Below are 26,673 nucleotides of genomic sequence, written 5' to 3'. Positions count from 1 at the left end.
TATTCAACAGTTTTCACCTACCTGGAAAATATAAAACTCTTATTCAGCTTTTGACCTTGCTTCTCTGATCACGAGCCTTAATTAGAGCCAAAAGCAAGAGAACTGTTCTGATGTTGAAGCTTTTCCTCAAGAACTTTTCAAGATCTTCCAGTTCTCCAAAACATCCCACAAAGTTATGTAAGTGGTCATCACAGCAGAACAGCTGTTATTTTCTCAGAGACTGAGCCATATCCAAACCAGAGGAAGATACATAACTGATCCCAAACTAGCTCATCTTCCAACTGCCTTTTGAAGAGGATGCTTTGACATCAAACTGTCTCACTACCTTCTGTAGCTAGCAGTTCCCAGACTGAAAAGATATATAAGACAGGAGCAACAAATGCCAAAGGAAACTTAGAGTCATTAAAAAACAAAACAAAGAAATTAACAAAAAAACCACAAGCAAACAAGGAACAAGGGAAAATTTGCTCCATGCTTCCTAGTTTAAAATTTCTGTCTCTGGAGAGTTCAACCCCTTCTGCTCTGATGTGTCCTCCTGCTGTTTTACTGCAAGCTCTGTCTATTCACAGCTGCTGCTCTGCACAAGTCCTTGGCTGCCTTCAGATAAAAACACATGGCAAAGTTGGAGAGCCATTTCCCCCACTCAAACAGCAAATCCCAAGTCAGAGAGAAGACACCAACACAGAAGTCAGAAATCTGCAGTATAACAGCAATTACAAGGTGACTCAGGGCAAAAGCTGTACTCATCAAACTAATGAGAGTAGCATCAGCTATTTCCCACACAGAACAGGTCCTGCTTTGAACTAGCCTACCTAACCCATGCAACTGCATTCTTATCCAAAATGCTCTCAAGTGACTGGGGCATTGTTAGCCAGTCTGGACCCCAAAGCTCAGTATAATCTATATGTAGTAACCACAAATCACTTAACTGGAACAGCAAGAAGAGTTATTTGCTAACATGCATGCTTTTGAGGAAGGCAAAACAAGTAACACATTATATGGAGAAAACACCTTCACACTGTTATTCATAGTGTCTTGATCATATTTCTCAATCCCCTAAACCTTGGTGCCATAACTACTACATCAAGGTAAGATAACCCCAGAGAAGTATTGGGGGAGGACTCAAAGACAAAAACCTATCAGTGAAGCCTAGCTTTTATTGTTTGGTAAATTTTCATGGTAGCAGAGACAGGACACTGATTGAGAAGTGATGAGAAACACAACTTCTGAAGTTAAACATCCCTCTGCTGTATATCTGATGATACACAGAAGCACTTCTGAAGCTGTATCTGGGAATTAAAATTTGAATGAGAAATCAGAGATGAGCTTTGAGCATTGGAACATTTACTAGCATCTTAAAAAACTTGCTAGAGGTATCCAGATAAGAAGATTTTCTTGCCCTGGAGAACATGCATGACATGGAATTTCCATGCCACAGCTCTTGGGGATTAACAGCTGATGGCAAAAACTGCTGCTTATATCCAAAACATGTCCTGAGGTAAGGGAGTAAGAAACAATCCTCACACAATGATGTCATCAATTAGGTCCTAAGGTTCCCAAGATAAGTGAAAAGTAACAACTGTGAAAATTGTAAGATGTGCATTAGGAGTCCTGCTGAAATGCATTTAGCTATTTGAAATGGAACACTGTTTCTGACTTGCCCCAAAACTGCAGTTACCCCACATTAATCAGGACTAGTCATAAAGAGTTAAAAAGTGAGGAGGGTCTCAGCCTCATTTAGGCATGTAAAGATTTTGTGTCTCTTTTCTACTAATCACCTCCACAGCACTTATGGGGATTTGAGACTAGATATTATAAATCAGGAATTGGCTCTCAGTCAGCATAAAAGCAGGAAAGTGCAGGTTCAAGCTTTTGAAAACTGCTAGAACAAAAGTGGGAGGATAAGTGAGGTCAGACTGTACTTTACAGAAGCATGAAGAAATGAGAGGCAGAGCTGTGAAGACACTGGACACACATCTACAACTCACAAAGATATAAGTGATAATCACGAAGCTAAAATGGCAGACTCCAGGGACACACAACGGATGGAGGAGCCTTTCACCCCAAATATCTGCTTCTGTAAAAAAAGAATCTGTTCTACAGAACAAAGGGAATGTCTCTATCCATAACTTCAAAAATAACTAGTAAGTTTTTTCTTTTACTTTCCACACTGACACAAAACTCGCTTTAGCTACCCAAGAAAGGCTAACACCCTGGCAAGTTTGTCAAAGGTGACTTCTCTTTTACCCCCAAGTCTCTTTCCACCTTATGGCAGAAGATCAGAGGACTTCAGCCATGTCAAAGACAAGGTTCTAAAGTTCCCACCTTGCAAAGACAGTACCATCAGTAGTGCCCTACTCCAAATCTAACTGAAAACAGGAGAAATAAAAAACAAAATAACTCCCAAAACCATAAATAGGAAAACATATAGTAGGAGAATGAGAACAGCAGAACTGCTAGTTATTTTAAGTGACAAGATCACATAATTTAAGTTTCCAGGGCTGAAGCCCTGGAACATTTTGCACAAGACTTTAATAAATAAATAAATAAATGTGGAAATAGGCAGACCCCTGCAACATGCAGACATCTTCCTGACTCAGCAAGCTATTCACAAGGAACGGCCACACACTGAGGTTTTTCTTTTTAGTATGTCTGCCCTGAAACTATGGCATCTGGAAGCAGCCTCCAGAAGGTTTCCTAAACCCTCAAGTCATGGCAAAGCTGCAGGACTCAATAAATATCAAGGAAGACATAATCTGTAGAGGACTATACAAAGCCTTAGGTGATTTTGGAAAACCTCTTTTTGAGATTAATTTGGAGAGGCGAAAAAGACAGCTGGAAGATAGAGATTATTTCTAACTTCATTTCAAGTTTTCATAATCCAAATATCCACCAACAACCTGGGAAAACTCAAGCAAAGGATTCCTCGGGTCTGTGGGTACACAGCACCATCTCGTGGAGTAAACGAAACAAGTATAAAAACCAAGGAATGATTCCAGCACTTGAGATGTCTGCAGCTTGGCTTTTTGACAGGCTGCTCTTCTAGAAGGTTAACAAATCTCTCTATCGAATTTGTGCTTTATAAAAAAAGTTCACTGCAGATCTATAAAGAACAAATGAACAACAAACAACTCCCTATTTTTATCTCTCAAACTCATCACCGTTAACATAAACACTGCAGGCCTCTTCATAAATAGAGTGTGGGCAGACAACCATCTGTACTGAATTTTATTTGCCAGCAGGCCTAGCACAGCTGTGAGCACCCTTTTCTTACAAGTCTGAATCTCATGTACTTAAGGTGGGCAAAGAAAACAAGTCTACAAATGCTAAATTTGCCAGGAATAACAATCTATTCTCTCTATTTAGTACTGGAAAAGAAAAAGCCCTTTTCCATTTAGAAAAAGAGGGCAGCTCAGAGAAGCAGTTATTCCACCCTTTCAGTATTTGCTCCCAAATATGGAGGTATGCTAGCAGAGTGTCTGAGAAGGAACAGCTTAAGTCACCCAACAGGTTCACATCTTAGTGGCAATAAATAAGGATTTCAGGCATTACTTTAAAATCATGAAGACTTGATTAGTTTTTACCTTATGACAGGCAGAAATTCACTTGTGCAACACAAAGCATTTGAGTGTCCTCACTTCTAAAGGAGCTAGGCAAATACAGGGGTCTCTGTGCAGAAGGGATGTAGTTGCTCTTATTTTCAGCTCCATCTAAATTATTGTGTTATACCCAGCTTCACTTCAGCAAATACTTCAAAATTTATTCTTAGTTCATCCTGGCCTCCAGGATGAAAGTGGTTTAAAACCAGAAAGCACTATGTATATTGTCTATGCATTTCATATAGCTCCCATAGTTATTTTAGTACAGGTCTCTCAAGTGTGATATTTGGACTAAGCATGTTCTCTGGTACGCTTAATTTAAGTTTAAACGACTTGAACTATCTATATTCCATGCATATGAGCCACCAGTAGCAATTCCACAGCCAAGTGGAGATGTCCACGAGGATGCCTCCCTTAAGACAAAACTAAAATTTATGTTTCAAGTATCCATCAGAAGCATCTCTACCTCAGCATGAGGGGCTAAGGGATTTAAGCCTCTAACCTCTTCCAAATAGGAAAAATGCCACTGGTAACAAGTGCAAAAAACTGAGACAAAAGAAAGAGAATAGGCTGGTGGTTTAGGTTTTGGGGTTGTTTGTTTTGGTTGTTTGGGTCTTTCTGAAGGTTTTTTTTCTGACAGTACAAACACTTAACTGCTATGATTTGTGTTAAACAATATGAAGCATAGATAATTCTGACTGATCTCAGTTTCTAGCATTCAAGAAACCATAACAAGATAAATTCCCAGGATCATCTCCATGCTGCAGCACTATATGCCTCAGCATCATGTGGCATGTAGGATTAACAGGATGCCCTGCCTAGCTCAATGCACTACACAAATGTGCACAACTCAGCAATAGTTCACTCAGGTATTTCAGGTATCTGTGCATGGTAACTCATGTATCAAATGCATATTCTGCAGAGCTGACAGTACAGTTACAAGACATCAAAATCATGCCCTATTGGGTAACTTTACATGTTTCTGTAAAATGCTATGCCCATTGAACTCCAGACAGATACTGGTATCTCTGACTCTCACACACATGTACAGTCACTCCAACAGCAGGAGTACCTACAACTACTTGCTGGCAATCAGATTCACAGTCACTGCTTCTGAGAACTTGGGCTCATTTGCACAGAGCCAGGTCTGCTCAGTTCATTCTGCACTGGTAACACAGCCAATCCTGTGTTACAACAGCAAAACAGGAAAATGAGCCTGCTGATGTCAGCAATAGTGCTGCCTTCTGTAACGTGCAGTTGGCTCGGATCTATAACACAAACCCTGGTGCACACGCACTTTTTGTGACAGTCTGCATATCCAAGTGAAAGATACCTGATGGCTGAAGTCTTGAGTATGAAAAAGAAATACCAATATTAGCCCTCTCTTCAGCATTTTGTGGTGTTGAGCTATGAAACTATCTGTGACAGATGAACTGTTAAAGACACAGATGCTTCTGTGGGACCTAGAAATTGTATGATGGATGGCTTGTGATAATGCTATCTATCTTCATCATTTGCCTGAGATCAGAGGGCAGAAATGTAACAGACAGAAGGTCATTTAGTACAATCTGAAAAAGAAATAAAAAAAAAGAAAGACAATAAATATGACAGATGGTTATGGGAAGCCAGCAAACCTGACACCAGTTTTGCTGTGGTCAAGCACTGCAAATAGGTTTCAGACCAGAGACAAGAGGAAGAATAGAGCCCCAACCACACTTCCTCCAAAATAAATGTTGGAGTGTCTCAGGGAGAAAAATATGCTTTTATTTGGCAGTTATATTATTAAAGGCAGAGTCTAGTCAAGACATTCTGGTCCAGAGGTCAGTTATGTTTTCTGAGACAGTTACTTAATAGGCATGAGCACAACTACTCTCACATTAGAGCTAGAGACACCTGACCAAAAGCTACAAAGATCAAACTCTGCTTTCGTAGGGATGGAGTCATTTTCACATCTCTTTCCCCATCCTGCTCAAGACCATGCTCTCAAGCACTGCTGGCAATATACAGAAAGGCACATCCTAGACTAGGGAACCCACCACAAGCCCATGCTGCTTATCTCCAACACAGAGGCCGTGAGGAGCCTCAGGAAGTCACAGCCAGTAGCTTATTAAATAATAAACCTAGGCAGAGGAGGATGAACTAACTCAGGTCAATGCTTTTAAACCAAGATTAGTTGTCTTCTTTCTCAGGATTTTAGGCATTTTCTGCTAACTTTCACAATGAATTCATCCTTATGATGCAGTCAATAAATCCTGAGTTTTGTTTTGAAAATAATGAAACCAACCACATTTTGCTTTTTTATTCCTTCATATTTTCTGTTCAAAGCTATTCCAAGACTTTCACTGAAATATGCAAAGTTTTTCTTGCCCTAAGCGTGCAGTTTTCATCAATTAAACTACCGCCCATGAAAAATTTTCACCAGCTCTGTATGCACCAAGACTTTGAAATTAACTAACATTCACAGATTGGAAAGCTTTTTAATCTGCAGACAGCTGTTAGCTAACTGGGGTTTCAGTTAACACTTACATCCCAATAGAATTCAAGTTATACGATTATTCTTGGGATTTCCTACTAAAAAGTTTTCTTACCATAAAGCCTAATTCCTCCCACAATCAGAGAAGTTATTTTGTGTCCCAAAATCTCTAAGGACAGCAAAAGGCAACTGAAGTCCCAGACTCCTATCCCAGCATTTGCCAAGGCCTCAGATGTCAGCACACAATGAAACACCTCCGCAAAGATAAATTAAATCCACCAAAATCTGCTCCCCTGTGCAAAGCTTGTTTCGCAGGTACCCAAGCAACCAATTTCAATCTGCCCCTCAGGGATCATTATTAAGATAACTGTAATTAAGGTTTTTCATCTAATCCCCAATGTTCTACAGCTGAGATTATATACCAGCTCCTGGGTAACAAGATTGCAACATAATAAAGCTATGTCCCTATTGCAGCTCAACTCCACTGGAGATCAATAGTAGCCTTCTGTCAATGACAGGAAATAATTAGTACATTAGGCAGCTCAGACAGTGAACAAAGAATCTCCTTCAGGACCTCTGACTCCTCCTGCCTTTGTTTTTCTGTTAACAATTTCCATTGCAAAACAACAAATAAACATAAAAGATATGTCTCTTGATCCCTACTGACGCCAGCTTACTCCCTTAGGTAGCCCCAGACTTGCAGGCCCAAAAATCAGAAACAAGAAAAAAAGTTTAAAAATTCCAGTACTACCTCTGTCTGCATGTTGGCATTCTCTCAGCTACCCACACTGTAAATATTTTATGACATAGATTTGCCCACCTAATGACTGTAATCTTAAAGGCAGCTTTTAGTCTAAGGTATGTAAAAACAATATATATGAATCTTAAAAACAAAACAATTAGGCATATTTGATATGGGGACTGAGAATCCCATAACATTCTGATCTGCAACTATTGACATAAATCAGAAGTTACCTCATTGAATTAAAATAATTACTTTATATTTATAAATGTTACTGCAAACAAAGTCTAGGCTGTAAAATAGAAAGCATTTACTTCAATCCTCATCTATTTGTTCTCACCCAATAATGTAGGCTCCTCTTGGTAAAGTGTTCTCTATGTAGACAGCCTGGGAAACAAGCAATAATCACCTTGAGGACCCTAGAGGAATAAGGAGGCAATATAGTGTGTGCTATGGCAAACAGCTCTACGCTGTCTGGAAAGCACCAAGTGACCCTTACCCCATCTCATTAACACCATTACACCCCACTTACCACTCATCAGATTCCCATCAATGGCTTAAAAGCACACATACATAACTCAGCTGAGTGCTGCAAAGATGGGAGAGCACACAAAGCCCAGGTAGGACAAAAAAAAAAAAAAAAAAAAAACAGATTAAGGATTATTGTAGTCAGATTTACTGTCCTGGATGGAACAGTAAGTTCCATCCAGGACAGTAAGTCCAACATGGAAATCATATTTTCATAATCCACAGTGCAACTTACTACAGACTCATAGAGGGTTGGAGGGAATGATCAAAGCCAGCTGGGTGTTCAGCTGGACTAGTGACTGGGTATCCTGCTGCAGATCAATTGCAACAGCTGAAAGACCAAACAGATTTTTTAAGTTTTTTTTTCCCTTCTCTGTGCAAGAACAGGTACTATCTGCATACCATATGGCACTCAAAATACCTCATGCTGATGAAACCATAGTAGGTGTGAGATTATCAAAAGCATTTGAACAATACAATTGAGGACAGAAGTTTGATAGCATTGTGTGGGGGGAAAAAAATCCATTCAATATAAAAGTCCTCAAGCACAGGGTGATTCTTGCCTATAAAATCCAACTCTACATACATTTTTCATTAACTTCCAAATTCAGTTCTGTCCTATCTTCTGTGAAGAAGCTATGATAAGAAGAAAAGAATCTTTAAAGAGTAAAATTGATGGTTGAAGACTTTTTGTATTTTTCCGAGTTTTTACATTTACTGCTTCTCAAAACAAATATGAACATGTGCAGGATATTACAAAGAAAATGCTACATTTAAAATTAATCAAATCATTGTTGCAGTTGACAATTTGGAACACTTAATTTATTATCTTACATTCAGTCAAAAGATGTGCTTACAGATCATCATCGACAAATGGAGCTTGGGGTGACAGAACAGAGACTCCTATTCTGCTGTACAACACTTCTGTTTCTGCTGCCAGCTTATATCAGTGTCTTATCAGTGATTACACCCTGGGTGTGCCATTACTGAAGGAACAGCTTCCGAGGCCAAATTTCTCATGGGGCAAAATACATAGGACACAGTACCACTTGCTCAGCTACTTTTGAGATGAAAAGTGAAAATTATTGTCATGACTACCAAAGAGCGTCAAGTTAAAGAAAAATACTGTCAAAGGAGCAGAGATCACAAGGAACAAAATTATGGCAAGAGTCTTCTGTGACATGCTTATGAAAATGGCATAGCTGCTGAACAGCACCAGGGAGGGAATTAACTGCTTGAACTGTTCAAAGGCTGATAACAGAGGCTGTAATCACTCCCACCTGCAAAAAGTCTCTCTCCTTCCATGCTATTGAAGTCTGTAGCACTGCTGGACCATAGCTTATGTGCTGACAGCAGCCAGGTGTGCACAGATATCAATGACTGATTACAGCTCTCATTCTAAATGCTCCTTCTGCCAAGCTGTTGAAGCAATCATAATTAAATTACACACTAGAGACCTAGCTGCATTTTGGGGATCACAAAAGGATAAAGCTGGCTAGCTTTCACTATTAAAAAAAGGAAACGCTTTTATGTCAGGGCACCTTGAGAAGCCGAAAGGTGCAGAAGAAGCAATTTCAAAAAACACCTGTCACTCAAATTCCTTCTTTCTCCCCCAAAACAGGGACAGACAAATTTCTCCCTCTAATGTTGACAGCACTGCCCGTTCCGGATGACTCCTGAAGGGAACATGGGGCAAACAAGTTCTTGATCTGCAGTCTGATCTGATGTTTAACAGCTGTTCCTCAGGGGAGGGAAAAGTCCCTTTCAGTACACTGAAAAGAATGAGCATTCTTAGATCACTGAAGAGCCAAGGCCATTATGTAGTGGGCTATTACTAAGCATCAGAAAAGTGCATGGTGCTTTAATAAGAAGTAGCACCAGTTCCTTGCCCTAAAGATGTTACCTTTCTTGCACCTGCAGGGCAAATTAAACAGTGCTAAGGAGGATGAAAGCAGGGTTCACTACTCAAATCACATTGGTACAACTTACATCATGTACTAAAATACAGAGTTGCATTTCCCTTCTTTTTTATCCCTGTCCTCAGAGGATATGGTCATTCACTGTCAGAAGACACCAAAGGCTTAAGTTAGGAACTGAAAATGAGCCATCAGCCAGAAAACACTAGTCATAATAAAGGAAAGACCACTAAGTAAGCAAGAACAAAGCATGAGGAGAGAAGTAAGAGGTAGGCAGTGTCTGACCTGTTGTAATGAAGTATGATTCACTCAAGATAAATCAGAGGTGACTCTTGCTTCATGTAGGATGGATGTCTCTGTAGTATCAAAGGCAAACCCCCAAGCATGCTGATATTTAAACAGCTGACTGGTTTAGCCATGCATGACTAATGAAGTCTATGCAGATTTATTTTCTACACACTAGCAACCTCTTGCTCTCTGACTCAGTAAGTGAGTAAGCTGGGCACATCAGAAACAAATGGGTGGTAATTAAACATGAACAATAAGAGTGTTTCTGTAAGTAAATCAAGCTGAGTTTCTGGCATTGACATTAAAGGAGGTCATGAATTCTGGACAACAACTGGCTCATATAGTGAAAAACACAAAGTACTGAGACAGAGGGAATAGGGCTCATCTCCCAACAGGGGCTCTGAATCCTGCAATGTAGAGCACGAGCTGTAACTGCTCAGTGACTCACCAAGTTTGGGATGCAAATGGCTCATGAGCACATCAGAATAAAGCCATCACCATAAAGGAAGGGTTACTTAGCCATTTGCTCTGCTAGTAGTCTCTTCTAATGACTATTCTGCTATGCTGTTTAAGCAGGTGTGAGGGAAAACAGTTCTGCCACTCCAACCTAGTTTTCAGACTATGCTCCAGAAGCATCAATACACTTTCATACTCATTCAATTACTTTGTAGGGTGCAAAAAAGAAGGGCATTAATGAATAGGAATGGGCCTGGTCTGACAACCTTGGTATCTCACACATGTGGGGCTAAGGCCAGCTTCAATCTTTCTAAATCATTCAAAAATACTCAGGGCTTTACTCTAAAGCATTGGTCTTAGACATTTCTTGCTAATTTTGATATCCCTCCTTTTATGTCAAGTAAAAAAAAAACTATTTTGGCTAGTAAGCCTCACTCACTATGATTACATAACTGAAGTTACCAAAAGCTCTTCTTGTGATGGCACTAAATTGATGAGCAATGGAACAAAGTCACCATAACTCTCTTTCCCTCTAATCCTTCCCTCCTCCAACTGCGATTCACATAAAACCAGTAAAAGCATATAGGTTATGCATCATATGCAAAGGGATTGTGGAAAAAAATACAACTTGCACAAAAAAAAACCCCAACAGCCTTGTATACTACTTCTCTCTCAGATAAAAACAAACATCACTCAGCCAAGCAACCTCATTGGAAGGTTACTTAGGAACAGGATCCTTGAAAAGCATGGAGACTGGAGGCATATGAAGATACCAACACAAGAGGACAAAGAGCTTGGGCTGCTTTTTCTCTTTACCGATCAAATGGAAAAGTTGTTTTTAAACCAGGTGTTTTAAACCGGAATATTACAACCCAAAGTTTATAAAGAAATGAATAAATAACCCCTCTAAAAAGACAATCACTAGTCAGCAGATGGATTTAACTGTTTCAACAACAACATAAAACCTGTTTGAAAAGGTGATTTATACTCTGCTTGCACAAGTCATTGCTGCAAAACATTGATTTTTCACAGGCAAACACCTCCACTAATACATACTTGTGTCACCCTGGCAATTGCTCTTGGAAAGCTTGACCCTCAGTGTTACTCGTGTGCATGAAGTACTGAGTAAAAAGCAGCATTTTCTATGATCTACTTTGACATGGATATACCATTTGCATTTGCTAGACTGCATAAGAGGTGGCATTGGCATTCTCTCTTCTGCAGAAAATGTTATTGTTTCATCAGATACACAAGAATGTGAATTAATCTAATCTGTAAAGCTGTTGATAGACAATAGTTTAAATACAGGTCACTTCTCAGGTAGGTTGGAATGCTCAACTATCATGCTTTCATCACATGTCACAGTTAACATTAGCAGGATGGAGTTCACCCCAGATGCAAGACACTTCACTCACATCGTGGGTTAACTTGACTTCTGCTACCTTACCTGCTTGAAGTTGTACATTTGAACAGTCTAAGCAAAAGCTTGGCATGCCAAGCAGGCATTATATTTCTAATATTAACTGCAGTACACTAACTTCCTACATCTTAGAGTAGTATGTAGATTCTTAAAATAGGTTGAAAGCCCACACTGAATGTGATGCTGAAATGATTAAAACATCTATAAAGATTGAAGACTATGGAACAACTTCAAAAATTTGAAGATTATTTTAAATTACATGGAAAATAGAACCAGTATATCCTGAATAGCATTATTGCTTCTATTTCTACCTTTCATTTCAGGTGCTAGTACTGGCCAGAGTGAAGGGCAAACCTTTAAATTCACTTTTGTACAATGGACTGTCTCAAATAACTTGAGGAGAGGGGGTGTCTGTGGGTTATTCCTGAGTTTGGTTTTTTTAAACATCAGTACAGTTGTACTAGTCAGAATGAAGTATATTAAAATTGAATTTATGCCCCCACAGCTCCCATTAATTCCTCATTCTAAAGCATCTTGATTACTACAAAGTCAAGAACATCTAAAACAGAGCTACAGACAAACAGCCAGAAGGCTATATCATCATTTCCATTAGGAATTTAAATTCTAGTTTTGTTAAGCAATTCTGGTGAATGGCTAAACATGTCTATAGGTTTACAAAATCCATCTCTGTCACCTCTGAAGGGTGAAGGGGAATTACAGGTGCTTCCTCTTCATCCTTCAGAAACAGCAGTTCCAAGGCATTTGCATCTGAATTGGGAAGTTTAATGGCCTAGTCCTGGGACAAAAATTGAAACAGAAAGACATATTGGCGCACCAAGCTTTACTCAGGATTGATAAGACTGAATATCTTTGCAAAGTTTGCTCTAGCAAATAATAAAAAAAGCAAACATAAATCACATCTACCAATAGTTAATTAGGGATAATCTAGGCAATTAACAATAATTGAAGAGAACACCATACTTCCCATTTATCAGTCTGAGGCACAGATATATTGTTCATCAAATACACAAAAATGAAAATTTCCAGTGTGGACAATTGACTAGATTAACATAACTAAAAAGGCAAAATATGTAAAGTAAGTCAGCCTTTTGCTATCATTTCATTGGGTAAAACTCTACCTGTTCCATTTACTTCAATACTCCATATTTTACACTTGTGGGAGACCATTTTGACCAATTGCTCATAAGGTAGAAATTTAGCCATCTACTAAATTAATAGAATTGCCTGCTGTGGCAAAAAAAAAAACAACTTTTCACCAAAGAGCCTGATGCATTTCTAAATAAAAGGCCTCAGGCTACACAGAAGCTATCTCCCCCTGCCATTTCTTGCACTAAAATGCAGTCCAGTGTATTTGCTTCAATTGATAGATGCCTGTACTTGGATTAGCAACCACATCTAAAAGGTAGGAAAGAACAGGACTTTAGCCTTCTCAACTACACACCCACAATGTATCCTTACTGTAGCAGGAAGACAGGAGTAGAAGTCTATTTCCAGTATCATGATACATGGCAAAGACAAAATCAAACAAACAAAACCCACAAAAAAAAGTCATACGCACTTTTTGAAGGTCCAGGATGAAGTCTTGCCATGTTCCAGAAGGACTCCACACAACTTACCTTTCCAGATCACTTTGAAGCCCACATCCTTCTGCCTGCATTTGTAAATTACCAGCCAGGCCTGATAACTGGAGGCTGGCTCCTACACTGTCCACAGCTCCCCCACTCATTTCAAGCTCCCCTCTCAGCATTATTTCCAACTGCCAGCTCTAAAAATCAGCAAGAAATCCCCAATTACAGACACAGAAACCTGATTCTTGCTGATGCTTCTGGGCCTGCTCTGAGCCATTAGCAACAGCTTAACAAGGGCACAGCAATGTTCTGGAGTTGTGAAGCCAAACACATTAGAAACAAACCCCACAGTATCAATAACCTAAGAGATTTCCTGGATATGTATTTAAATGCAACCCAACAGAATTCAAAGCAGTGTTTCTTTCACACATTTGTGTGCCACCCTTAGCAAGTCTAAACTGATTGACTGAACAAGTAACTTGAGAGTGGAAAAGTGGGTGTCCAATTGATAAAAGCAAACCAAAATAAAAATGCAGAAAATTGGCACCAGATCTTGTGACTCCAACATGAAATGTTTCTTCTGGACCCAAAGGAAACATTCTGAATTCCATTCCAAAGCAATCCAAAACCAGACACAGCATTACAGTCTATGAATCTGTGTCAGTAGCATCTTGTTTATACAGCCCCTGTCAAAGCATGAATGCTGGTAGGCCTTTCCAATATCTGTTTGAGAGAAATATGCTGGAAGAAATGGGAGACCAACAGAGACAACACTACATACTATGAATGACTCAGAAAAACAGGCATTTTGGCCTTCAGCAGAGACTGATTGTCACCATGTGCTACACAGCCTGTCACATGTGCCATCAACTCAGTTATGTCTCAGACTTTTAGGGGAACATTGCAGATATGACAGTGCTGTGGCACCAATATTACATGGACCTTGTTGGTACCACTAATTAAGTCTACCACAAATACCTTAATGAAAAGCAGTTTTTTCTGTGTTTAAAATTTACACAGTCAGGGAACCAAATTATTGAAGCCTACTGTTACACTTACTACAGCACTCATGATGTGTTCCTTCGTTCCCTGCCTTGGAGCAAGCCAGGGAGAAGGGGGCAGTCACCTCAAACAAGAAAAGCAGGCAGACAGTAAAGCTGAAGTGATCTGCTCCCTCCAGGCAGGAGCAAAGGCCAAACCATGATGAGCAGAGGGAATGTCAAAAAGCTGATTAGCTGTCCCCTAAAGGCAGACTTAAGGGGTTTGTTGAATTATTTTACCAGAGATTCTAGTAGTACTTGGCCAATAACATTCAGTGTTTTGAGATTAAGCAAATCAATACCAAGAAGCACAATGGTTCTGCTGCGTATTTAACTGATTGCTGGTTTTAAGTGAACATTCTCAGAAACATTACTCAGCATTTCAGCATACAGCTAGTATTTCAGTAGAAGACTAGAACACTACTCATTTTACATGCATTCCATGCCTTTTTCACCAAAGTTTGAATGAAAATCTCAAAGCATAATTCAGTACACAAAACCTAGACATTTTTACCTATGAAAATATTACATACAGTATCTGCAAAGTCATTCCTGGTTTCTCTAAACCAGGAATTCCCTCAACATCAATTATCACCATTGGACTGGTAAAGTTAGCATTCAAAAAGAAGCAGAGAAAAACAAAAAACACAAAAACCAGCCAAACAAAACCCATACATGCTGAATTGCATATTTTCATTTTAAGGAGAAAAAAAATATAACCTGCTGTAGGTTTAAAGAAATTTCCAAGAAAAAAAGTTTGGATTTGACACAGGGAAAGTTGTATTGCAATTGAAAGAACAATGAATCATATGCTTTCTGTACTCTCATGTATCAGAACTCACAGGTCACCAATGCACTGAAAAGTCTACTTACGATCATTGCACTGGCTCCCAGAATATGAAGTCATGGAGCAGTCACAGGTGAAGCCTTCCCATTGCTGATTACAGATGCCCTGATTTGCACAGGAATCTTCCTGGCAGGTAGTGCTCGGCCCTGGAGAAAGGATGACAAGAAAAGAGTGAAATAAAGCTGAAGGAATCACTGGGTCAGGCCCACAATATCTTCAATTCATCACTATCATGACCATCAGGATCCTCATGCAGAAGAGAGAAAGCACTTAACCAAACACTGCTCCATTGCTGGACGTGCAAGAAACTCAGGTAAAAAGAGCACAAAGACAGTGTTCACCTCACAACAAAACACCAAACTGTAACACAGAGCAAGGAAGAGGGAACAGCAACATATTCCCTCTTAGGCAGGCCCAACTCATACGTTCCCAACTTGCTCAAACAATTTTACAGTGAAACAGGGGTGATGCCAGGCCAACAAGCATGGTCAGGTTGTTGTGCTTCCCTAGAAGTTTGATCCCCTTACAGAAATGAAAGCTAATTAATAAGTCCCTGAAAAATGCCTCATCATACCCAAAGAACACTGATAATGTAGATTCAAACTGCAGTTTTGAAGCCTCAGTTGGCTACAACTTGCCTTTATATGTTAATAGAAGTCAGCCAAACAAAAACCAAACACTCTACCTATTATATTGGTTCCTCTGGAAACATGCCAATAAAGTCCTCAGAAGGGCATGACATTTATCCACAACACTTCTCTTTTTTGACTGCTTTCCATGCTTTTGGTGGAAGCAGAGAAGGAAGCAGCCACCACTATCAGAACAGCCTTTCATTGTTATGTGATTTGCAGGTAACAGTTGCTATCCTACTCAGGTAAGCCTTGCAAAGACAAACTCCAAGAAATAGGGAAAAAGTAATCTTCAGATCAGAGAGACTGAATTACAGCTACTGTAATCCACAAGGAGGTAGCTGGATTCTGAATCATCTGAGAGCAGGCATGAAGCTGCAAGTCATAGATCACAAGAATATGAGTTTACAAGTTACCTCCTAGGTAAGTATTTTTTATTCAGCATTCTAGACAAAGGTATGTCACTCCTGTTGTGCAGGTTTTTAAATAAAATGTACATAAATATTTGACATACCTACTATGCTATATCCTGTATGTGTTGGAAAAGAAGAAATTAAGGCTGCCTGAGCTAAGTTCATTAGCCACTTTTGGTCTAGGAGAATAACATAAGAACAAAGAAATAACTGTTTCACCCATCCCAGCATCTTTCTTCAGTCTTTGCTAGCAACAGCAACTCCACAAGACTCAGTCCTTTCCTTATTTCTTCATCACATCAACACTACCATCTGTATTTTATAGCTTAGATAGAACAGACCAAAGCAGAAACAGCATTTTGAAATATTTTAACATAAAATGAAACCCTTCAACCTCCATCAGACACCATCCATAGTGATTTCACTGAATTCCACCATTATTCAGTATCTTTGATACTGAGATTGCACACCAGGGCGCTTCTGTATTTACAAGCCCTCGTAGAATCCACATCTAACTGGATGTCCCATGTCAGGTCACAATGCTCCCAACAATTCAAAGACCAAGCCAGGAATGGACCCTTAAAGCTTTGGTGCAGAGTTTTGGCTCTCCCCACCAGACCACCTGTCCTCACTGAAAGAACAGAATGGATGAATTTCAGTAGTTTTTCAGCTGTCTGCATTTCTTTTCATCTCTCCTGCAATGAGAATGAACATGTGACTAAGTAAGTAGAGTTTGACTGAATGTTAACAAAAACATGAGCTTCTTCCAGAATTTATTACACTGCTATAAGAAACCAACCAAACAAACAAACCCCAAAACCTTGAGGTAGAAGCATAAGTGCAGTTAATAGAAGATGACAACAAAATCCCTGAAGGAAAGTTCACCTATTGGAAAGAAGTGACAGCAGCAGCCACAGCACGAAAACCCCTTGTTGCCATGCTGAAAGAAAGTTGAGCAGCATTTTTCAACACTCTTCTCCTCCCCTCCACCTCTTCTTCCCACCCACCTGACTCTCATTTGCAGCCATACGAATCCCAGTGGTCTCAGTGGCACAGTGTGAAATTAACAGATCACTTCTAGATTAGAACAGAGCTGACAGACTTTCCAGTGTGGGCGGGCAGGCACATGTATGTACAGGCCTCCCTCCTGCCTTTACTCTTGTAAAAATCATGGATATAAATATATATACCTGTGCATCAGTTTGTGGTCTGATACTTGCTGCAGACTTACTCTGGCCAAGAAAAAGAAGGGATAACATTTAACAATCTGAAAGAGAATGATAATTGTCATTTTCCCTAAAATGTCTAAATTATCTGAGGATAAGGAATGAGGAACATTCCTCTCCTGCACATTACTATCCCACTATCTAACCTCTAACTTCAATCATGAATGCCAATACTGCTAGAGGTATTAACAAGCAAGCTATCTATGCCTATATTTTAAAAATTAAACCAGAAGGCAGCTGTGACTCTATGCAAACTTGCTACAGCCTCAACTATAAAGACCATTACAGAGAAGCAGAGCAGAACACCATTTTCAAAAACGATTGTCCACTTTTCCTACATTTTCTGAGAACACTTTAATGACTAACTAGACTTGACAATGGGCATATCCTTTGTCTAGATGCTGCAAGAGAAAAGACTCTATTCAAGGAATAAGACTGCATGAGGCCCAGTACCTTGGCTTGAAGTCTTCATATGATTGAGCCCAGAGAGCAAAGTACTTGAATTCATGGCCTGCATTATGGTATCTGAATTGTATTTAACAGAAATCAACTGTGAAGGTGGGAACAGCACTTTCAGCAGCCGGGGGGGGGGGGGGGGGGGAGGAAAAAGGAAAAAAAACCCCACAATGATGAGGAATTTTGAAAGCCTGACAATACCACAAGGAAGCTTGAAGCCTGATCTGCCATCTTTAGAGTCGGTCGTGACAGCACAGCACAGATGCTGGGTACTTGGCCTCACTTCTTGGTACTATGGGCCATTTGAATCATAAAAGGCTCGCTGTCTCAGAGAGTTCATCTACTCCTGCTGCTAACAGTCATGGCCTGATGTCATAATCCTCTGTGGCAACAGAATCTTCAGAGCAACTAATAGGGATGTCACAGGGAATTAGGATTTTGGATTAGGGAGTAAAGTGACAGAAGCACAAGAAGGATTATAAAACATGAAGATTGTGCTACCACGCACATGCCCTTTAGTGCTAACGAACAAGGAAAGAAGATGACAAACAACTTATATATAAAGCAGTAGAATTGTTTCTAAATTACCAGTGCCATCAGGACTCAGGTCTATTTTTAATCTCATTCCTCTGGCAACACTAAGAGCAGACAAAGTATTTAAAAGCAAAGTTTCAGAATTAGTCTTCACATAATAATCTGAGATACCTCTGATTTTACTGTCTGTCTGTAGCTGAGCTTGGTGCATTGCCTTCTTCGTGCCACACGCACAGTGGAAAGAGGAGTAAGTGGGCAGTAGATAGCAAGTAGAAGTGGAAAAGTCCCCAGAAAAGCAATGCCACTAGCAGAATCATGACTTGCTGTGTCTCTTCCTGTCCAGGCTAAGCCTACCAAGAGAGGCCTCTCCTTTGGAACATGAAATAACAAACCAGGATTCTTCAACAATATCCTTTGTATCTTTATATCCGGATCTCCAATTTTTACTGGAACAGCTCAGAATCCAAGGACTTGCAGGATCTGACATTTGTTGTGTTTCCCTCCCTGCGAAGGAGACCAGTACTACACTTTTCTACACCTATCCAGATGTATTGTTTGTTTGCTAATTTTTCTAATAAGTATTTGAAGAAAATCACCTTTGAAGAGTATAATAGCCTGATTTTTTATGTGTATTCTGCTTAGACAAATTGGTTTTTCTGCCCTCTTTCCTAAAATCAGTTATATGGTATGTTTCTCTTTGCCCTGAAATTAAAAAAAAAAAATTATACTGCTGCATGTTGCTAAAACTTCTACGTTTCACTGGCAAAAAAAGTCATTCCTTCTGTGTCTTTTGAAAGCTCTTAACAGGAAAAGGAACTTGAGAAATAAAAGACAGCATTGTGTTTACTCTTCTTTCAAGTTACATGTGGAATCAGTTTATACAGTAGCTGCAGGATTATAACACAACTGCTTCATGCTTTGATCATAACTAGCAATAAATATTAAGATAAATATTAATAATAAACCATTGCACATAATACCTTCCTCCACACATCAAAAATTCACTCATTTGGAAGGGAATCAACCATTTGTGTTAATGTTATTGTCTCAATAAGATGAAGATGAGCAACAGGGGAAGTTCAATAACAGTATGGTTCTATTTTCATTCTTCACCTCCCTAAATGCTCTCATCTCTTCTCCTTTATCTTCAGAAATGGTACAAAGCAATAGGAAAGTAACACACACCAGGCATCTTCAAAGCCTTTGCAGAATAAGGTGCTTTTTCAGTCCTGTAGTTCCTAAATTACAAATGTCATGCAGCACTGAAATATCTCTACTGTAAAGTCAGACATTACAATCAATTTACACCTTTCATAAATCTACACTCTACTTCTGTCAGCATTCCTCTTTCATAACCAGAGAGCATCAGCCTTTTTTAATTCACTCTGCAGTAGCAGTTCAGCTCAGAAAGGCATCAGGTCTTGGAAACCATATGTACCAGGTAGAAAATAAACCTGTTCCAGGACTCACTCCTCCTTGCAGGTTATGGAGGAAACAAAGTTATGCCCAATAGTTTTCCAGGGTTAGAATAATTTGGAAAACAAGATTTTTCCTCTTTAAAAAGTGAGCAAATTAAGGGTGAATCTCATGGAACCATCAGTTTCTGGGATGGACCATACCATGTATACTGTTACTGCCACATACATATTGGTGGTATGTCAGCATTTACTTTGCACTAATCCAAGAAACTAAATTACAGTGAGGGCTCAGTGCATGATTCACAAAGCTAGATTTTGTATTTTGAGTCACAGATAGGAGAAAGCAGGAATATCACAGACTAATATAGCAAACCAGAACCAAAAACCAAACAGATTTTCAATGATTGCAAGGCCAGCTCTTCAAGCTCTCAGTTTCATACTTTGTTAAGAACTCATCATCCCTTTCATCACCTAAATAAGGTTAGGCATCTGTCAGGCTCCATATTTAAAGTTACTCATTGTCAGAAATAACTCAAAAGCCAGCATTCTTCTGTCCTCTGCGTACTGTAGCCATTTTTTTCAGTGCCTCAACAGAGCCTGAATGCTTCATCTACCTGATATAAGTCATGCTGCTGAGTCCTTTTGTTCCAAATAAGTGGCTCGTCTGAAAACTTCAGGAACTGGGACTAGTTAAAATAACAAACATGCACAAATGTGCTTTCTCTCACAGAAAGCACATCTACCTCAAGGTTACAGAAGAAGGGAATCTAGAAGCAATGGAAAATCACAGAAATGGATCTGCAAAGTGCTGGAATTTCCTTCCCCTCAAAGAAAGCTGGCATATACCTGTCACCCTCTCCCTTGCAACTCTTCCACTTGCCATTTCTAGGTAACCTAAAAGGTCATAAGCAACGTGCTTATACACATGCTGGTGAGGAAAGAACCAAAAAAAGGCCAAAAGAATAAAAATCCCAACTGGAGAACAAGAAACCAACTGCATAAAAGGGAGTATGCCTGCACACAGAATGCAACAAGGGACAGGGAGATACAAACAAAGCAGAGGAACTAAACAGCATTTGGACATTCAGACACAGAAACTAAAAGCATAAAGGAAAATTGAAAGGGCGGTACATGAACAAGAAAAAAACAGAGTACATTGGGAAAACATCCTTCCTCACTGCAAATCACAGCAATATAAAAGAGTCACAGAATAGTCTGATTTGGAAGGGACCCACGAGGATCATGGCCTATACTGAAATAGCCAAACCTATTTAGCAAAGGTTGGTTTCCTGGAAAGCCAATAATCCACTTTATGCACTCAAGCCAAATGCTTCCCCTTAGGCTTCAATGTAATCAGATGTCTCTACCTGCAGGGCAAATACTCCTACAGGGTTAAAACCTCTGTAAAAAAATTGAGCATGAGATGGAACAATCTTCACAGGTGTATTATGCCTTTGGTTCTGAGGACTCAGGAAAAATCAAAACAATAGAACTCTTTCTTCCAAGACTTCCTGTGCATGTGCATCCACTTCAATAAACATCAATAATCAAGCTCAGGAATTCCTGAGCATGAATTCTGATGGACACATAACTGACTACAGAGAACAACAGTGGCTGTGGCAAGAGACACAATACTTGCTGATGTCTAATCAGCAAGTCCTAAAATCATTGCCACAATTTCATTGGATAGCAGAAAACATATTAATCCTAAAGTTATTTATACTCCAGTGTACTTCCAGGACGTTTTTTTCTTATCACATCAGTCTCAGTCCACATATATTTCCTATTTTTTCAAATCTCATCTTTTACCTCTTATTTACATAAACTTCAGAAATCCCCTAGGGGCAGCACCTCTCTATATCACTCACCTCTGTAAGACAGAGCACTTCAAATGTTACAGTTGGGAACGGGTCAGAGATGCCAACAAAACATAGCTGCAGTCAGAGGCTCCACACGCACAAGGCAAAATACATTGCATTAACTTCTGTCTACCTCAAGGCTGTCAAATATTTCAGATTCAATGTCTCATATGGATTCAATTGCTAAAATTATCTCAGACTGTCAGTATCATTACCTGCTGGGTAAGAGGGTATCTCTTAATATGCTCCTGTCAGCAACTGCTACAGCAATAAACTGTTAAAACATCCTTATTCGTTCAAATTTATTTTTATCCTTTTCTACTGAGCCACAGAACACCAAACTCTACTTAAAAAACACAGATGATATCCTGAAGGAAAGGTAACGGCTACCTGCCTATACCTGGAATGCAGAACAAGAATATTTTAATTTGAAAATGGCATGTATTACATTAGATGACGTCAGCGATATCACCACGTCTTCACAGTAAATACAGTGAATAGAAAAGGAGTTTATGGATCATGTGATTAAAGCTACAAAATCTTAATTCCAGAGATATGTAAAATCTCAGGAAGTCTCTATCTCAGAGAGTGAAACAGGAACATTCTATGTTTTGTCTCACAACAGAACCTTAGCCTTTAAGTAGCTTAGACATAAAATTTCAAGGTGACTAAGATGATCCCATAACAAAGGCTATCTGTGGCTTGAGGACTTCTAAACAGAGACACATTGTTCAATTCCTCTGACTTCCCTTTATACCTGAAACTATTATCTCCTTTCCCATTAAAAAGGAGGACCAACTTTTTAACTTTCATGGCATTCCAGAATAAATTAATTTGTACTCTATATTGCAGTCTTTACAGATGAATAGGGAAGTACATTTTCATTATCATATTTAAAGGATTCACTTTCAACGCCATGGAAAACATCTTCCTGTTTATACTAGTATCAGACTTATTAATCTCTAATAGGCACATTTCCTTATTTATGTCCCAGGAAAAAAGTCTACAGTGTCTCTGAGAATACCTGGTTTCCTTCTTATTCTCACAAATGCTACTGAACCTAGTGACTTTCTCAAATAACTCCTTGGCCTGGTGGCACAGCTCCTGGACAAGGACACACCTGCAGGGGGGATGACTCAGCCCCAGCTTCTTGGACAGGCACTCTGTACCACCAGGGCCTGCAGAGCTGCCAGAAAATCTCTTTGGGGGGGAAGGCTGTGACATCAGGTGTGGCAACAGCCACTGGGGAAGGAGCTTTGTGGCATAGAACCAGCACAATGTTGGCAGCACTGACAGCTGAAATAGGGACAAGGGAACTCCTCGTCCTCCTCAGTGTTAAAAGCTGCTCCCATGTGCTCCTCTCTGGTTCTGCTACTGTGCTGACCCTCCAAAATGGAACCTTTCCTACCCTAACTATGGCTTGTAAAAAACTATTTTAAATATTGAGGGAGCTTGTAGTTTAGAGATTTTTGGTTTTGTTTTGTTTTTTTTTTTTTATTTCAAAATTGAAATTCCAGAAAGTTATTTCTACATTTTTTTTTTTCAAAATCTACATAAAAACAAAAAACCAAAACACCACAGTTTTTACCTCCTGATCTCCCTCCTTAAGATCACTACTAAAGAAACTAATTTAACTTTCTGTTTTTTAAAGCTCTGAGGGGCTTTCTACGTCTTGATGCACAGCAGGTATTTGCGTGATCATTAGGCTTTCCAGGAAATCAGCTGGTGCTTTAATGGCCATTCAGAGACTGATATAGTCAAATCCCCCAGGTCAACAGAAGCAGCTCCATTGTTTGCCATGTTCTTCTTCAACTCAGAATCCTCCTCCACATATGCTGGGGTTTGCCATTCTGTTCCTGTCTTAGAGGTGTGACTGCATCCAGTAAAAGGCACTAAACGTTACATAAAAGCATCTTTCATTGAAACAAGTAATGGAGAAGAAGAACAACCTTCACTACCTTGCAGGTCAGCTTTGGTCAACTCAACTTTGTTAGCAAAAAAAAAAAAAAAAAAAAAAAGCAAAGACAATAAACAACAGGTTAGTATAAAAGCAGATAAACCAGGGCAACATCACACATCACTTCGAATAAATAAATAAATGCAACTGGTATAATTATCACAGCCAATATGCATAATCAAAACACAGAAATGACAACATAAGCAACAGAGGGACAGTGACTACATTAATACAGCCAACAGATAGCAAAACCAAGTAGAGAAGAAATGCATTTCATTCATGTAAACACCAAATGACAAAATTTATAGATAATACAAACAGAAGAAAAAACATCACTTTCTTCAACCCATCATCCAGCATTTACAATGATTTTAGAGAGATTTTGTCTTGTTTGAGAAATACATAGAATCCATTTAAGCAAAAAAAAATCTATTTGACTTTCAGTACCTCCATCAAGCATGCATTTAGTTTATTTGGCTTTTTGTCCAAAGTGGATTTATTGCCAGAAAACCATAGAGGACTGATAATGCTATAAGACAAAAATTTCTGTTTATGCAAAGAAGTGAACTCAACACTGGATATAAGTGACAGTAGCACCTTGCCCCCTCACAAGCTGTCACCTGCTCATAGATTTCAACACGTTCTTAAAAAAAACTTACATCAACAGGCAAGCAGACAGCTCAGGCTTTAGACCCATATAGTCTTAATCAGTCGTTGGAGCAATAAAAAAAACAAAGAGTACCAGTTCATTATTTCACCTAGGTTAGAATGATCTTGTTATCTGTGGTCAAATCACAGTCCACATGGAAAAAAAATCACAGGTCTACTAAGTCTGACTGTCTAAAGATCTAAATACACTTTGTGAAGACTGAAGAGCATCAAAAGCAAAGCAATACTTGCACTGATGCTCTTCCATGGAGGCACAGGGTTTCTTTTTTTTTTTTTTTTTTTTTTTTTTTTTTTTTTTTTTTTGTTTGGGCTTTTTGTTTCATTTTTGTTTATTTTGGTTGGTTTGCAGTTTTTTCTTTTAATGGAGTCAGTTACAAGGAAGCCACATAGATTTTTTGTGTATTATACCTTGATTCTAAGTTTTCTCTTTCAGAATGGAAAAAATAGAGGACAAAGATGGGAGCACAGGCAGCAGCTCATGAATCCCCTGCCTCTGAAGGTTAAATATTTCTATTACACAGCACAATAGGAACAACAAAACACCAAATCATCAACTTCATTGCTAAAAAGATGGTTATTTAACAAGTGCATACTTACCATCTTAACCTGTTCTTAAAAAGTTCTAATATCACAGCTGATACTGAAGAAAGATTGGTAGTTCTCGTTTCCCCACTGTCTTCTTTTACGTTTACAACCCAATAAATTAGAACTGACACGTGCAGATGCCATTTCCTGTGCTTCCTAAGAATTTTAACATTTTAAATCTTTGCTGTTTCACAGCCTCTGAATGACTCAAGATAGCAATTATCCTCCCTTTTGAGATAGTTAGAATTTTCTCTCCACTTTTGAAACTGCTTTACTACATAAAGCTATAAAATCCCATTTTCCTTAAACAAAATTCAAAAGAAAGGAGAAAGGCATAGAAAGAAAAGGATGCACTTCTCCATGCATCATTTTCAACACTTATTCTAACAAAGTAATTTCTCTATAATAAACAAGTACTTTTTCTACTTCCCTGCACCTCATTCTCTTTGTAGCTGAGAGAAGAAGCTCATATTTGTTCCATAAATCCAGCAGCATTATGAGACTAGAATACAAAAGCAAGGAAAAGGAAAGATGTCAAACCATCATGGAGCAAATTAATGCTCCACTCTTCAATGGACAACCTTTGATTCCAGAGAGAAAGTGAAGTATGACCCGATTTGAATTTTCTCTACTGAGCAGATGAAGGGTGAAATCCTTTCTGACATTATCCTGCTGTGAGATTTTAAGCATGAGATTAGATTTTCTGTTTTCCACATACTGCTTAGTATGCAAAATGTGTTTCCGATTATCCAGCCTGTATGTGTCATTCATGCTTTTCATGCACCAGTGAATTCCAAAGGTTAACTATACTATTTAATGGAAAGTAGCAAAAGATTATGATTTTACTGTGGGATCTGGAAAGAAGATTAAATTAGGACCAAAAAAAAGTCCCAAAACATCTGGAATAGTGTCAGCCAGTTTAATAATAATCAGTCTCCTTTGTGAGAAGCTGTTAGTGGAACAGGTGAGGTAGAAGCAAGATCACTAAAGCACATAGAAAAACTTCCTTACAGAAGAAGTCTAAAGTGCTCTTTAGACACTACTCTTAGGGTTTTTTGGCTGGGCACACAATGGGGTAAAAATATTTAGAACATGCAGCTGAATTTCAGATAGCTCTAGTGCCCATGGGAAGCAATATAAGGATGTCCAATTAAAAGAAAGGAAAACATGTGAGAACATGTGGCAAATTAATAAAGAGATGAAAAAATGCCTCAAAGGCAGAAAGTACTCATCAATATTGAGGACATCCTCTTCAAACTGCACAAAAGATTGGACATGAAGTTTAAATTGTTTACTTTAAAGAAGGGAAATTAGGTCACCTGATACAACTTCTTCCATCTACCAACTCTTCATAGTGCAGACATCTCTCTCAAACTGTGTATGTTTGATGTAGAATAGTCTGTACTGCTCAAACTCAGGAGTAAAAAGTTTCCAACCACCCTTCATAGGCTGTTGAGATACAGACTGGAGACAACTGTGTCCTGATACAAGACTTTTCTTCAGTTTCTAATGCTTTGCTCATGTCCAAGAGCCTCCACCCACATTTTAGAAGTGGTTTACAAGACATAGATGAATTTCATACTTTTATCACAAATACAAGAACACCTGGAAGATTAATTTCATGGGTGGGGAAAGCAAGGCCGAAAGCAGGTGGCAGACTTGCCTTCAAGCTTCCACTAGAAGAGGCCATTCCATTTGAAGACCTTTCTGAAAATTCATTTTGTCTCTTCAGTGTGTTTAATACCCTGATGCAACACTGACACAAGGACCATTTAAGTCTTTGCCTCTTCCCTACTTTTGGTAGCTTTTCTCAGGCCCTCTCACCAATGCCCTTTTTGAGGTGGTGGTAAAAGAAAGGGCCCTTTTGTTAGGTCAGAGATAATGGTGAAAGATGCAGGGAGCAAAAGAGATCAACAAACTGAAAACTGAACAAATATACTGGTGACATGTCATTCTTGCCAAGATTTTTTCTCCTCAGAGCTGTGTGCAGCACACCTGAACATACCCCAGGCAGCAATGTGGTTTCTGG

At 39.1% G+C, this 26,673-nt stretch overlaps 1 protein-coding gene across 20 annotated transcripts in view; it reads right to left on the bottom strand.

The window, feature by feature from the left end:
* NRXN3 (neurexin 3) overlaps nucleotides 1–26,673 on the bottom strand; it is a 704,846-nt gene that overhangs the window by 501,995 nt on the left and 176,178 nt on the right. For all 20 annotated transcript variants that reach the window (XR_009114569.1, XR_009114570.1, XM_058025830.1 and 17 more), the window contains one exon: nucleotides 14,925–15,044. Coding sequence is in view for 18 of the 20 variants with exons in the window: in XM_058025830.1 (XP_057881813.1) it covers nucleotides 14,925–15,044 (120 nt within the window). In the remaining 2 variants the exon portion in view is untranslated. The remainder of the gene's footprint in view (nucleotides 1–14,924; nucleotides 15,045–26,673) is intronic.

This window comes from Melospiza georgiana, chromosome 6 (assembly GCF_028018845.1).
Source record: "Melospiza georgiana isolate bMelGeo1 chromosome 6, bMelGeo1.pri, whole genome shotgun sequence".
Taxonomy (NCBI): domain Eukaryota; kingdom Metazoa; phylum Chordata; class Aves; order Passeriformes; family Passerellidae; genus Melospiza; species Melospiza georgiana.
The sequence above is the reverse complement of the archived record's forward strand: the minus strand, read 5'-3'. Positions and strand labels throughout refer to the sequence as shown.